Source organism: Meriones unguiculatus, chromosome 7 (assembly GCF_030254825.1).
Source record: "Meriones unguiculatus strain TT.TT164.6M chromosome 7, Bangor_MerUng_6.1, whole genome shotgun sequence".
In the NCBI taxonomy this organism is placed as follows: Eukaryota; Metazoa; Chordata; class Mammalia; order Rodentia; family Muridae; genus Meriones; species Meriones unguiculatus.
The window spans coordinates 82,637,369-82,650,352 of record NC_083355.1 but is presented as its reverse complement, the minus strand read 5'-3'; the positions used below and the strand labels follow the sequence as shown (position 1 = coordinate 82,650,352).

At 43.6% G+C, this 12,984-nt stretch overlaps 1 protein-coding gene across 2 annotated transcripts in view; it reads left to right on the top strand.

The window, feature by feature from the left end:
- The first annotated feature begins 243 nt into the window (after positions 1-243).
- Positions 244-12,984, top strand: part of Ppp2r5e (protein phosphatase 2 regulatory subunit B'epsilon) — a 142,155-nt gene continuing 129,414 nt past the window's right edge. Inside the window, exons 1-2 of one of the 2 annotated variants that reach the window (XM_021652052.2) lie at positions 244-816; positions 3,137-3,297. In XM_021652052.2, coding sequence (XP_021507727.1) covers positions 3,141-3,297 — 157 coding nt within the window. In that variant the 5' untranslated portion in view covers positions 244-816; positions 3,137-3,140. Of the gene's footprint in view, positions 817-3,133; positions 3,298-12,984 lie in introns of both variants that reach the window. The other variant, XM_021652051.2, reaches the window with a different exon arrangement.

The window sequence follows — 12,984 nt, the reverse complement described above, 5'->3', positions numbered from 1 at the left end:
ATCCGGGTCCCCGGCGCCTCGCCCAATCGAGGGCCTCGTCTCTTCACACCCTCCGGTTTCTCCGCCCCGCCCCCGTGCCGCCAATCCCCGATCAGCTCTCAGCCGAACGTGCTGGCCTGGGAGTGAAGGCGCGCGGGGGCCAATGAAGCCTCGCTTCCCGTTTGAAGTCTCCAGTGGGCGGGCGCCGGGGGCGGGCTCTGCCAGCCAGGAGGTTCGGTTGCGCGTGTGCCATGGACTCAGCCGCCCGGTGATATTGACAATAGGAGAGAGAAAGGGGGCATTGACGGGAACCCTGCGCGGGTAGCGAACGGCGGCTCTGGCAGCGGCGGCTCCGGCGGCTCCAGCTCTTCCTCCCGACTCCCGCGCTCGCTGCCGCTGCAAAGCCAGGCTTCCTCCCGCCTCCCCCCTCCCCGCGTCGCCGCCGCCGCCGCCGCCGCCGCCGGGTCCGGTGCAACGAGAAGAGGCGCCGCCCGCCGGGAATGTGAACGAAGAGCCGCCGGCCGAGCCGCAACCGGGTCGGTGCCGATTTGATGGGACGGGCCCGCGGGGGAGGCTCGTGAGGCCGTCGCTGCCGCTGCCGGAGCGCTGAGCTTTCGGGGCCAGCCGAGAGGCCTAAAGAAGCATCGCCGCTGCCGCCGCGGAACCGGAGGGACGTCGCCCCGGACGGCCGTAGCCCGGGGCTCTCCGCCGCTTCCCGGACCTCCTCCCCCTGTGCGTCCCGGGCCGCCGCCGCCCGCCCCAGCCGCGGCCCCCTAGATCGCAGCCCGCCCCGAGCAGCCACAGATCATCTTCCGATTCTACCCTAGGAGCTTCAAGGTAAACTTCGGCTCCCGGTCCCGACTGCTTGCCTCCCGGGGAGCCCGCGGAGCGGCGGGCTCGGGAAGGCCGGGCCCGGGCGGCCGAGGGGTGCGGCGGGGTGGGGTGAGCCGGAGCAAGCGCCCGGCCCACTTGTCTGATCTACCTGCAGGGGCTTCGAGGCCACCACCTCTCTTCTCCTCCGCCACACCGGCCCCTCGCCCTCCCGCTTGTGAGGCATTTTCTTGCTACCCCCCATTCCCCCACCCCTTCCCCACCGGCGGGGGCGGGGGAGCGGAGAGGAAGATTCCGTGGCCGCGCAGCTTCTCCGGGGCTCGGGGTTTATGCGAACATACCTACAGACGAACAGGCCACTTCCCTGATCCCTTCCTTCCCCGTGCATGGAAAAGCCCCGGTTGCCGGCTGTTGGGAGAATGCTAAAAGCTTTGGGCGCAGTGGCCCAGGTGGAACCTGTTTCCTTGGGCTTTGCAGGGACCCCGCTGTTACCGTCAGTCCTGCAATGCTTTAGAGTTGAGAACCTTGACATTTATTCAGAGCTGCGCGCATAAGAGGCAGATGATTAAAAAAAGGAAGCTGCCTATAGATCATCGTTAGAGATGAGAGAAGAAAAATAGAATGAGTGATGGAGGAAGGAGGTTTACAGAAATCTTGTGTTGCTAGAATGAAGTCTAAATAATTCACGTATGTGATATCGCAATATAAATTTACAACGTGCCAGTGTGATGTGGAACTCCTTGCTGATGGGATTATTATATGTCAGAGTAATCTGACGTTTCCAATAGTACTTATTATTTACAATTCCGTTTTTTTTTAATTTGTCACATATTTAAAGCCAAATTAGAGTTAAAATAGCAACAAATTAACTTTCTAAGAAGTCCTCAAAATCCTCAAAATTCCAAACTAAACCTTAGTATTGTGCACTCCTCTTCCCTTGTTTATATTATTTTTATTGAATCCAGGTAATCCGGATGATTTAGTCTTGCAGATTTGGTAGACTTTTGTGGAAGTTAAAAAGGCACTTGTCTTAGGTGTGGGCATGACAGTTGGGTAACTGAATCGTAGCACTTCACTGTATGCATTCTGTCTGTTCTGGCTGCCATTAATCTTGCCAGGAGCCTCAGTTCCACCAGAATGCTAACATGCTTAGTTTGGTGACTGTGACTGAGCTTAATGCTTCCTAAATAATTTCAGAAGATTAAAAAAAAAATGCAGAACTCTGTGCAGTCAGTCCCATCAGTTTGATGGAACACAATATTTGAACCTAAAACTCAGCTTTGTCTTGGAAGGCTGTGAAGTTATATTTTCAGTTCAACTTGGTCCTAGGTTTTAATCATAGCTTTGTTTATTAAACTTTTAATAACTTAAGATGGCTTCATTTAAAAAGACTTCTTTGAAATAGATTTAATCGTGCCTTTTGTATGTTCCATGCCTTTTAGGTAATCTAGTCTGTCCTCATTTGCAATGTGGTGGCTCATGATAGCAAGCCCAGCACATTGCCCCAAAAGACCTGCTTAGAAAGTGTCAGTAATTGTATGGTTCACTTTGCAGTCAAGATATTGATGTAGTTTGTGTTCTGTTTTTGTTTTTGAGGCAGGATCTCCTCTCGATGTGTGTCTCAGGGTGGCCTCAAACTTGCTGTGTGTAGTTTAGGCTGGCCTTAAACTCATAACCTTTCCTGCCTTAACTAACTCTTTGAGAGCTGGGGTTACTGGCCTCCACACCTGGCTTCATTTGTGTGGATTCTTGAAGTACAGAAAGGGTTTATTCCATTCATAATATTAAATATGTTGGGAAAATGTTTCTGTGGATGTTTTCCAGCTTCAGAGTAGCTCCAAAATCACTTCAGGAATTCCAAGATGGGAAGAGCTGTGCACTTAAAATGGGCAGACAGTATAGAGACTTGAAGTCCAGTCTTTGTAATGATTATAGTAGAGCAGTGATACATTAGAGCTCAGGTTTTGTTTAATAGGGGCCATGTTACCTTTTATATTTTCCCCTTGAGAAGACTTTTCTTTCTCTTTCTTGCTTTTTGTTCTTTTTTTCTTTTTTCTTCTTTTCAGACAGGGTTTATCTGTGTAGCCCTAGGTCAGGCTGGCCTCAAATTTAGAGATCTGCCTGCCTCTGCCTCCTGAGTACTGTGATCAAACACACACACACCACCACTGCCCGGTGACAAGACTTTTAATTGATTTTTTTTTGGGGGGGGGCTACATATTCCCAGTTTCATAAATATCGCATATTGGAATTTTAGCATGTTGATAACTCACCCAGATGCTTTGACCCTGGGACCGTGTTCACATCACCTCTTTCTCTTCAGTAGGGATATGTCCTCAGCACCAACTACTCCTCCATCAGTGGATAAAGTAGACGGATTTTCTCGGAAGTCCGTCAGAAAAGCCAGACAGAAGAGGTCGCAAAGCTCCTCACAGTTTAGGTCTCAAGGCAAGCCCATTGAGCTCACACCTCTGCCACTGCTGAAAGGTAAGCCGCATGAGCAGGTGACACCTTCTTACCCTCCTCACTACATAGTATTTTATACCTGTTAACTTCCTCATGTGTTGTAGCATGAATGATTGAGAGGTTTCAGACCCAGAAGTTCCTGGTCTTTGACCAGGTCCATGCGTTCTTAAAGGCTCTTCCAAGGAGACTTATGTAGGTAAATTCTCGCTCTGATGGAGAACTAAGTGGCAGAAATGTCTGTTTTGTATTTTTCCTCTCCCAACATTGTGTGTGTGTGTGTGTGTGTGTTTGTTTGTGTGTGTCCTTGCACATTCTGCACATGTGGTTGTCAGAAGGCAGTCTGTGGGAGTTGACTCTGTCCTTCAGCCATGTGGATTTCGGGGAGTGAACTCGGGTAGTCCTCTTTGGCAGCAAGCGCCTTGATCTGCTGAACAGTCTTACTGGCCGGATCTGTGTTTTAAATTTCTTGATTTACGTAATGACATCTATTAATTGCACCATCTTGGTTGAAAAGTAGACCTCAGTAAAAGGGATAAATAGTACTACTAACTTGCATTAAAAGAAGTGGAGTTTGAAAATACTGAATTTTAAAGACCAAGAAAGTAGAACTTATTAATGGATAACAGGCATTTATACTTTCATGTAGTACAAATACAAGTATGTAGTAATCATATTTGCATGATATTTTAATTTTTCAAGTATTTTAAGAGCAAAGATTTTCATCTTTTGGAGACAGGGTTTTATGTAGCCAAGGCTGGCCTTGAACTCTGTGCCATTGAGCTGCTTATCTTTCTGCCTCTACTTCTCAAGTGCTGAGATTAGAGATGTGTACTATCAATCCTTTCTAAGAGTGAGGTTTTGATGTGATCACTGATTTTATTTTTTCTTTCTTTCTGAATTATGCCTTTCTTTTTTTGTTTTTATAGGTGGTTATTCTGTTCATGTTGATTTTCATCTGTTTGCTTTATGTTTGTGAAAAGAAGTTATTTGAAATGTTTTAGATTGATAGCTGATATAGTGAGAAACACCAGAATCTATCTTTGAAGGTGAAATTTTGTCTAAGTATTTAAGGATGAGGAAGAAGGGGACAGGAATGATATAATGGACTTCAGTAGCTCAGGAAACCAGACAACCTGACTCACTAGTTCATTCATGAACATTCCCTCCCTCCCTCTCTTACCCCTTCCCTCCTTTCCTCTTTTCATCTCTCCTCTTTCATTCTCTTCCTTTCTCTCCTGGTTTTTGAGTCAGAGTTTTGCTATGTAGCCCTGCCTGGGCTGGAACTCACAGTGTAGACCAGGCTGGCCTTGAACTTGCAATGATCTCCCTGCCTCTCTCTTGAGTGTTCGGATTACAGATGTGTGCCATCACACCTGGACAAAATGCATACTTATTTCTGTAGCAGTGTGTGCAATCAGAAGGTATTATAAGAACAACTGATTCGATCCTCAAGTCTAGCCAAGGGTAGGTATTTCAGGTGTCTGATTTCCCTGTGGGAGCGTTTCCTTTCTTTGTGTTTTTTTGTTTTTGTTTTTGTTTTTGTTTTTAAATTGAGACAGGTTTTGCTGTGTGGCCCTGATTATCCTGGAACTAACTCTGTAGACAGGCTGGCCTCACCTCAAACTCAGAGATCCACCTGCCTCAGCTTCCCTAGTGCTGTGATCAAAGGTATGTACCACTATGCTGGAGACATTCTTTCCTAAAGAGGAGGCAATTCATAGTTAAGATCCCAGTGTTTGTACTTGAAGTTGGCAGAAACTCTGTGAGTGCTGATTTCTGGAAGCATGGTGGGGTTAAGAAAGGTACTTAGTTTAGTGGTAGAGTACTTACCCAGCATTTCTGGGACTTTGGATTTGATTAGTAGCGCTGAAAAAAAAAAAGAAGGGGAAAAGGATGATCTGTCTGCCAGGTAGTAAAGATGAGCTCTTAATAAGTTTTGAGGGAGAAAACACTTTTTTTTAAATTATTATTTTTTTAAGACAGGGTCTGACTAGGTAGCTGGCTTGAAACTCAGATTGCTTACTTCTACCTCCCCAAGTATGTTTCTTCATGCCTAGCTACAAGATTTATGACTTAAAGATTTTTCTAGTAAAAAGAGAATAGTTTGTATGAAGTTATAGGAAAAACATGAAAGAAATTCTATGGAATAAATACAAAGATTGTGAGACATACTAGACTCATAACTCATTTCTTCTGAAGTAGACACAGGCTAGCTGTTGCTGTCTGTATGAGGTGAACAGCTTTATTTCCAGCAAGCCCAGATAAGCATTTTAGGTTTAGAAGGAATTCAATAGCTAAATCACTATATTCATTCCTTAAGGCTCATGTAGTCGCTTACACTCACTGAACACTCACTGAACACTCACAGAAAGGTATAAAGAGGCATGTATGAGGAGAATCTGGGCACATGTATCTTATTCTCCCTCCCTGCCTCCTGCTTTGAGCATGTGCAGTTAAAATAGTCATAAAGTGTTCCATTAACCAGTCTTGGGATTAAAAGTCTGCACCATCAGGCCCAGCTCATTAACCATTTTAAGGTTCAATTCAGTGGCTGAAAATATGTTCCCATTGTTGTCTATCTTTCACAACCATCTACTTACCATCATCATGTTTTCTGTGCCCAGTTTCCCTTAACTTTTAGTCCTTAGCAACTGCTGTTCCCCTTATGCCTCTATGAGGTTCACTATTCGAGTCATGCAGTATTGTCCTTTTGTGACTGGCTTATCTGCATTGTAGCATGTGTTAGTATTTTGCTCTTTTTAAGGCTGAGCAATATTTTAGTGTTATGAATGATGCAAGCAAGGGTGTGTAGGTATCTGTTGAGAGACCCTACTTTCTTTTCTTTTGAGCAAATTGTGGGCTTACATGTTTAGGTTTTGAGGCCTTCCTGTGTAGTCTGTAGAAGCTGTACTCCCATTAGTAGTGTACAAGAGTTGTGATTTCTCTACACCTCACCAGTGGCTGCCTCCCCCTTTACTAGCATCCCCAGGGTTGTGATGTTGCTTATTGGAGTTCTGGTGTGCATTTACCTTCTGCTTAGTGATGGCAATAATCTTTATGAGATTATTAGACAAATACATATTTTATATTTTCCTTTTCCATGCTGGGGCTTGAACCCAGGGCCCTGTACATGCTAGGCAGGTGCTGACATCAAGCTACATTTCATTCAGCCCCTTTTTCTAATTCTTTGGAAGTTCTGTCTGGCAGGATTAAAACTTTTCTAAGAATAGGTTTGTACATTTGCATATTTTATCAGCAGAGGAGCATTAGAGAGCAGCTGGCCCAGACACTACTCACTAACCCAGTTCCAGACAGCCTGACAGTGATTCTTATGTAGTTAACATGTTGTGGGGTCATGGTTCAGCAAGGGTTTGTACTTAGGCTTCTGTGTCACCCTGGAGAATGGCAGAGTAGAGTCAGGTGCAGACTTTGAGAAATGTGCTTGTGTCTGTAAGTTAGATCACTCTTCACTTTCTATATTGAGATTGAGGTAGGGTCTTTCACTTGAGCCCAGAGCTCTCTGATTTGGCTGGTCTTGCTGGCTAGATTGCTTCAGGTATCCCTGTCTCTAACATCCTGGTTTCTTCTGGCTTCAGGCATCCCTGTCTCTTCTTCCTGAGGGCTCTGATCACAGGTGGGCCACCCACTTACCTGTCTTTTATATGGGTGCTGGAGTTCTGGCAAGAGTTTTATTGACTGAGCCATCTCTCCAGCCCCTAAAAACACTTAAACTTCAGTTCCAAAAATTAAGCTTCTATTTTTATTTTTAGAGTGACAACTTATGAGAACTTCCAAATTACCATCTAGAGCTAGTTTTGTGCCTTTCTAATGACTAGATTCTTTTATCTTCTAGATCTACCTGTGGAGTATAGAGTAGGATGTGCAGTATAATTACGAGTCTGGTAATGGGCTAGAGCACTCGAGTGGATTTCTGAAAAGAACAGTTTTTTTTTAAGGCTCCTGTCCGGTGCAGTGTTTCCATTGCACTTGCATGTTGGACAGGGTGCTGTGCAGAAGGCTCTGCTAGCCCGCAGGTGTTGGAACTCGTCCTGGACAAGGGAGTTCCTTAAGCCTTTTCTTCTGGTTTCTGACATGAGGATGGCGCAGCTCACCTGCTAGCCCTGAGCTGGGATTTCAGAAGGCAGTGTGTGAGCAATATGTCAGTGTTAAGGTGTGCAAAAATTTGAAATTGAGTTCCTCAAAATGATGGAACAAGAATATAGTTTTGGAGTCACAAACATTTTTCAACCCCCAAATTTAATTTTGAATGTTTTGAATTTACTGGACTAGCTATTCTGAATGTCTTTGGACTTCCCACCTGTTATACTGGCATCTTGCCATGTTACTGAGAGTAAGCTTTTCCTCCCTCCCTCTTTCCCTCCCTCCCTCCCTCCCTCCCTCCCTCCCTCCCTCCCTCCCTTCCTCCCTCCCTCCCTCCCTTCCTTCTTCTTTCTAGATTTTGTTATATGTGCTCATGTATGTTTATGATTGGAGGTCAGAGGACAACTTGTGGGATTTAGTTATCTCCTTCCACCACAGGGTCCCACAGATTGAACTCTGGATATCAGGCTTGGCAACAAGCACCTTTACCTGCTAAGCCATCTTGCCTGTTCCTCTTACCTGTTTTTAAGTGGGAGAATTTCATAGTGCTTTCAGTTTCTCAAAGGGATGTCAGATATAAAACATGAGAATCATCTCTGTTTGTACCAAAGATTGATAGTATGTATTAATTAGGTAACTAAATGTGTGCGTGTGTGTTTATTTGGAAGAAGTATCCATGAGTTCTGCTTTAACCTAAAAGAACATGTGTAAGTTAACGTATACTGAAGTTGTTCTGCACCATTGACGGGAACGTGGAGATATTTTTCTTTCAGGGAGGGAATGATAAAGACGTTACTTAAAACCAAGTGCCAAACTGCATTATTTTCATGTGTGTATTTGCTTTTAGCTAAGAGTGTTTTTCTTCCTTTTTTTCCTTTAGGTTTATTTTTAGTTATAAGCATGTGTGTGTTTCTGTGAGACAAGTGTCAGAGACCAGAAGAGGCTGTTAGACTCCCTGGAGCTGGAGTTTGAGACACTCAGTGTGAGTGCTGGGACTTGTGTTCCTCTGCAAGAGCAAAACGCACTCTTAATCACTGAGCCATCTCTTCAGCCCTGGGAGCATTTAAAAAAAAATATATGTATATATATATATATATACACACACACACATATATATATACACGTATATATATATATACGTATATATATATATACACGTATATATATACGTATATATATATATACACGTATATATATACGTATATATATATATATGTATATATATCTTAATTATTTACTTCTGTGGCATAGAGAATTATATAGTTCCGTGGGCCAAAAGAAATAGAAAATGAATGTTCATAATTTATGGCTTAAAAGTAGAATATTAGCTTGCATTCATGCCCAAGTCAATGGTGTCTGATAAGCATAGGTTGATATTCCTTAATTGAAATACTTTTGACCGGAAGTGTTTCCGATTTTGGAATTTGGATCTTTATGTTTACAGTTATTCCTGGAATATGGCCATTAGAGATACTGCCCCCTGCCTCTCTCTACAGCTGAGAAATCTGAGTATAACATTCCAAGTTTATTTTACCCTTTATTAATAGGGTAAACAATTTAACTTTACATTTTGGAAAAGTTCAGTTATAAACTTTTTACTATAAATTAAAAATGAACTTCTTAGCCAGGCATGGTGGCACACGCCTTTAATTCTAGCACTTTGTAGGCAGAGGTGGGCAGATCTCTGAGTTCAAGGCCAGCCTGATCTACAGAGTGAGTTCCAGGACACCAGAGCTACACAGTGAAAACCAAACCAAACCAAAAGAACTTCTTGGGCTGGAGACATGGCTCAGTGTTTAAGCGTCTACATGGTGGCTGCCAGCCATCCCTAACTCCAGTTCTAGGATATCCAGTGTCCTCTTCTGACCTCTGTGGGCCACATGGTACACATGCATGAAGGTAGAACACTCATACATATAAAATAAACCTAAAAAGAAACCTTAAGTTAGCAACTTGGGCAGATAGGAAACAACTTAAAAATCTTTGACATTATATTGAGAACAAAACAGACTTAAAAAAGGTTATTATTGAAAAAAGGCATGTTTCGGTAAAAATAGTCAAAACCTTTGCAGTTATAGTTAGTGCAGATAGTTCTTGTCTAATCAACCCCACAAAGCAAGCCCGGACGTGCTGAGCTCTGTGCTTTTGTTCATTTCTCGTTACTGGAATTTCATGTTTCTTTTTCATACTGGATGACCAGATGGTAGAGGTGGTGATCCAACGTTTATGCAGCCCTGCCCTTCTTAGCCTCCCAGATGGACGCATTCTCAGCTGGTGGCTTGACTGCTTTTGCCTGTCTGCCGTTGGTAGTTTCAGGTGATCAGAGTGTCTGAATTGGTAATGGAAATTGTGATGTGATAGAATTTTGAGGGGGCTGCTGGCCTGGGGTCTTAGTTTTCCCTTATCTTCATTGTTGCCACCTTCTCCAGGGTGTCTTTGGCATGGAGGGCCCTTGCAGAATTGCTGACTATACCTTTGCATAGTCTGTCTCTCTGGTCTACCTTGTTTACCTGCAGCCTGATTGTCAGCTTCCCCGGTCAATTCTCCCTACACAGGAGGCTTGGGATACTGTGGTATCCCGTGGAGGGGGTGTCTCTGTATATAGTAAGGTGGGGAGAGAAATAGCTTCTTTCTTGTCTTGGTAAGGGCTTCCTTGGCCTTTGGGGGGAGTTCCCTCATGCTTTCCTCCCACTTTCATCATTCTAGGGCTTCCATGGAACCCTGTGCATGGACAGAATCTTTTCTGACATTACTGGTGTGAACTGGGGGTGTCCGAGGGCCTGTAGGATTTACTACGTGGACATCCTCACTCTCATCTCTTGTATGGCGCTGTTATTTTCTGGGGTTATTCTTCTGGGTTGGCAGTCTGGTAGACACACACTGGAAGCCAAAAAGGAAGCCTTAGCTTCATTCTGTTGATGGATGCTACATATCTTCTTAAAAAAAAAAAAATCAAGTCCTAAAACCTTTTGACCCTGCCAGCAGGTGTTATAGCTACATGAAGCCACCAAGCCACAGGTCTGTGGTGAGCAGTGCTGGGGGCTGGGGCTGGTGGCCACCTAGGTTTTGGTCTTGTTGCTCACAGGCGTGATGGTGAATGCCTGACTGAGATGTGGCTGTGGTAGGGTTGTTCAGGGCTCCCAGTCTACCCTTGGGTCTGATGGAACACTCTAAGTTTCATTCCTTCCAAATTATACTACTAGCCTGCTGCTGACTAGAACTTCTGACATAAACAGTTGGTTACAATGCATTTTTATGTGCTGTATGGGATATAGATTGTGATGAAAAAGACATGAGGAACATAGGAGACCATTAGTTTCCTGTGTATTGTAATGACCTGGAAAGATGGACTACTTACTGCAGATGTCAGACAGCTGTAAGCAGATACTGTGAGGTCTTGAGTTCACAGCAGGAGAAGTAGGAGATGGGTATGAAATTATGGTAATGAAGTAGGGACCATGGCTGATTTTACGTAGTTTGGATTTAATAATGGGCTTTCTCTCGCTCTAAATATAGTCTTACTAGCTCAGGTTTTTTTTTTATCTTGGCTGGCCTTGAATTTAGGATCGATCTCTTTCAGCTTCTTCAGTCATCGGGATATTGGGATTATGGACACGCACTGCTACGTTTGGTCTAAGTGTGTATTCTTATGTGCCTTTCTATTGCTCTAGTCGTGAGTGGCATCACATACAGTCTGTGGTCATGTTTCTAAATTTTGGTAACTGTTAAAAGATTTATGTATATTTTATGGCAGGTAAGCGAGTAAGTAGATGATATATTATGTTTTATGTGCTCATGGAGTTTTTTCTTAAGTCTTGGTATTTCTAGGCTATGAACTTTGTCGGCCTGTTTTTAAAATGTTACAGATTTCTTCACATTCCTTAAAAACATTCGACACTTAATGTGGACATGCATAGCTTAAGTCTGGGTTCTTCCAGGGTTAGCTGTATGTGAGACGTCTTGGAGGTGAGACCTAAGTCTGATCATGAATTTCTTTGTTTCCTTTATAAGCTGTAAGCATAGCAGGTGAGTAATCTCAGATAATACTTAGAGAGCACACGTGTTTTGACTGCAACCTGAATATTGCATAAGGTCAGGTGGAATTTTCCATTTATGACATCATGGTTTTGCCCCCAAATTTGCAGTAGTTTGAGGTATTTTTGTTTTTGTTTTTTCTTCGAGACAGGGTTTCTCTGTGTAGCCTTGGCTGTCCTGGACCAGGCTGGCCTTGAACTCTGCCTCTTTGAGTGCTGGGATTCCAGGCGCGCAGCACCGTGTTCAGCTGGTAGTTTAGAGTGTGGACACTTGCTCTCAGCTCTCCCCTTCAGGCTCAGGGTTTCCGTCTACAGGAGCCTCGCGCGCTGTACACAGTTTCAAGAACTTCTGGAACCCCAGAGTTTCCTTGGGTAGATTTCTGTTTTGAAGGAGAGAAATTGTAGCTTTTACCAGGCCCTCACAGCCACATGCGTCCCTTTAGTTCTCCCTTTCTGTAGACAAATGCCTTGCTTAGACTCAAGCGTTGAGAATTGTTGCTGGAATTTTGCTTTTTGAGTATTGCGTTGGTTGGTGTGCATGTTTATGCGTAAAATATTTTATGTTACAAAAGAATTAGTTATTGCATCAATCTTTCTAGGATGTAACCAAGACAGGTCACATAACTACTGAAGTACTGAGTGAATGTGAGCCGGTTCCTTGACTGCTTACCATTCTTCAAGCTTTAGCTCAAAAGAGACCTCTTGGAAGTTGCTTACCCCATTTTTCCCCTTCCCTCCTGTTTTTCTTTTTTTTTTTTTTTTAAAGACAGATTCTCCTGTAGTTCAGGCTGGCTTCACATTTCCTATGTACTTAAAGATGACTTTGAATTCCTTATCTATACCTTATAAGTGCTGGGCTTATATGGCTTTTGGCAGGCTCATGTAGTTCTAGATGGCCTTGAACCTCTGTTGGTCCTGTGGCCTCAGCAACAGTGCTGGGATTGCTCCTGTGTGCCACCACACCCACCAGCTACCTTCTTATTCCTATTAGTTCTTTTTTCCTTTTTTCTTTCTTTTCTTTTTTTCTGAGATAGGGTTTCTCTATGTATTCCTGGAACTCACTCTGCCTCCTGAGTGCTGGGATTAAAAGTGAACACCACCACTGACTTCCTAATAATTCTTATCATCATTAGAAATTAAATTAAAATTTGCAGTGCTTGTAAAGATCAGAAAAATTTTTGGATTATTTTAAGAAAAGGGCTAGGATGGTTCTTAGGTTTACAAAGTTATCCCTTCTAATTAAGATTTTTTTTTTTCATTCAGAACTGTGGGATCTTATTTTCATGTTATAGTAGACATAAGCATGCAGTGAAAAATCTTCACTGGAAAAATATAATTTAAGCAGGGTGTGGTGGTGCACACCTGTAATCCCAGCGCTCGGTCAGGCAAAGGCAGGTGGATCTCTGTGACTTTAAGTCCAGCCTGGTCTACAAAGTGAGTCTAGGACAGCCAAGGCTACCCAGAGAAACCCTGTCTCTAAAAACGAAAAAGAGAAAAAACATTTAAGTTATGTGCTGTACTTATGTCAGTAGGCTTCTCTCAGGTAAGAATGTAGGTATGGGTGTCACAGGCA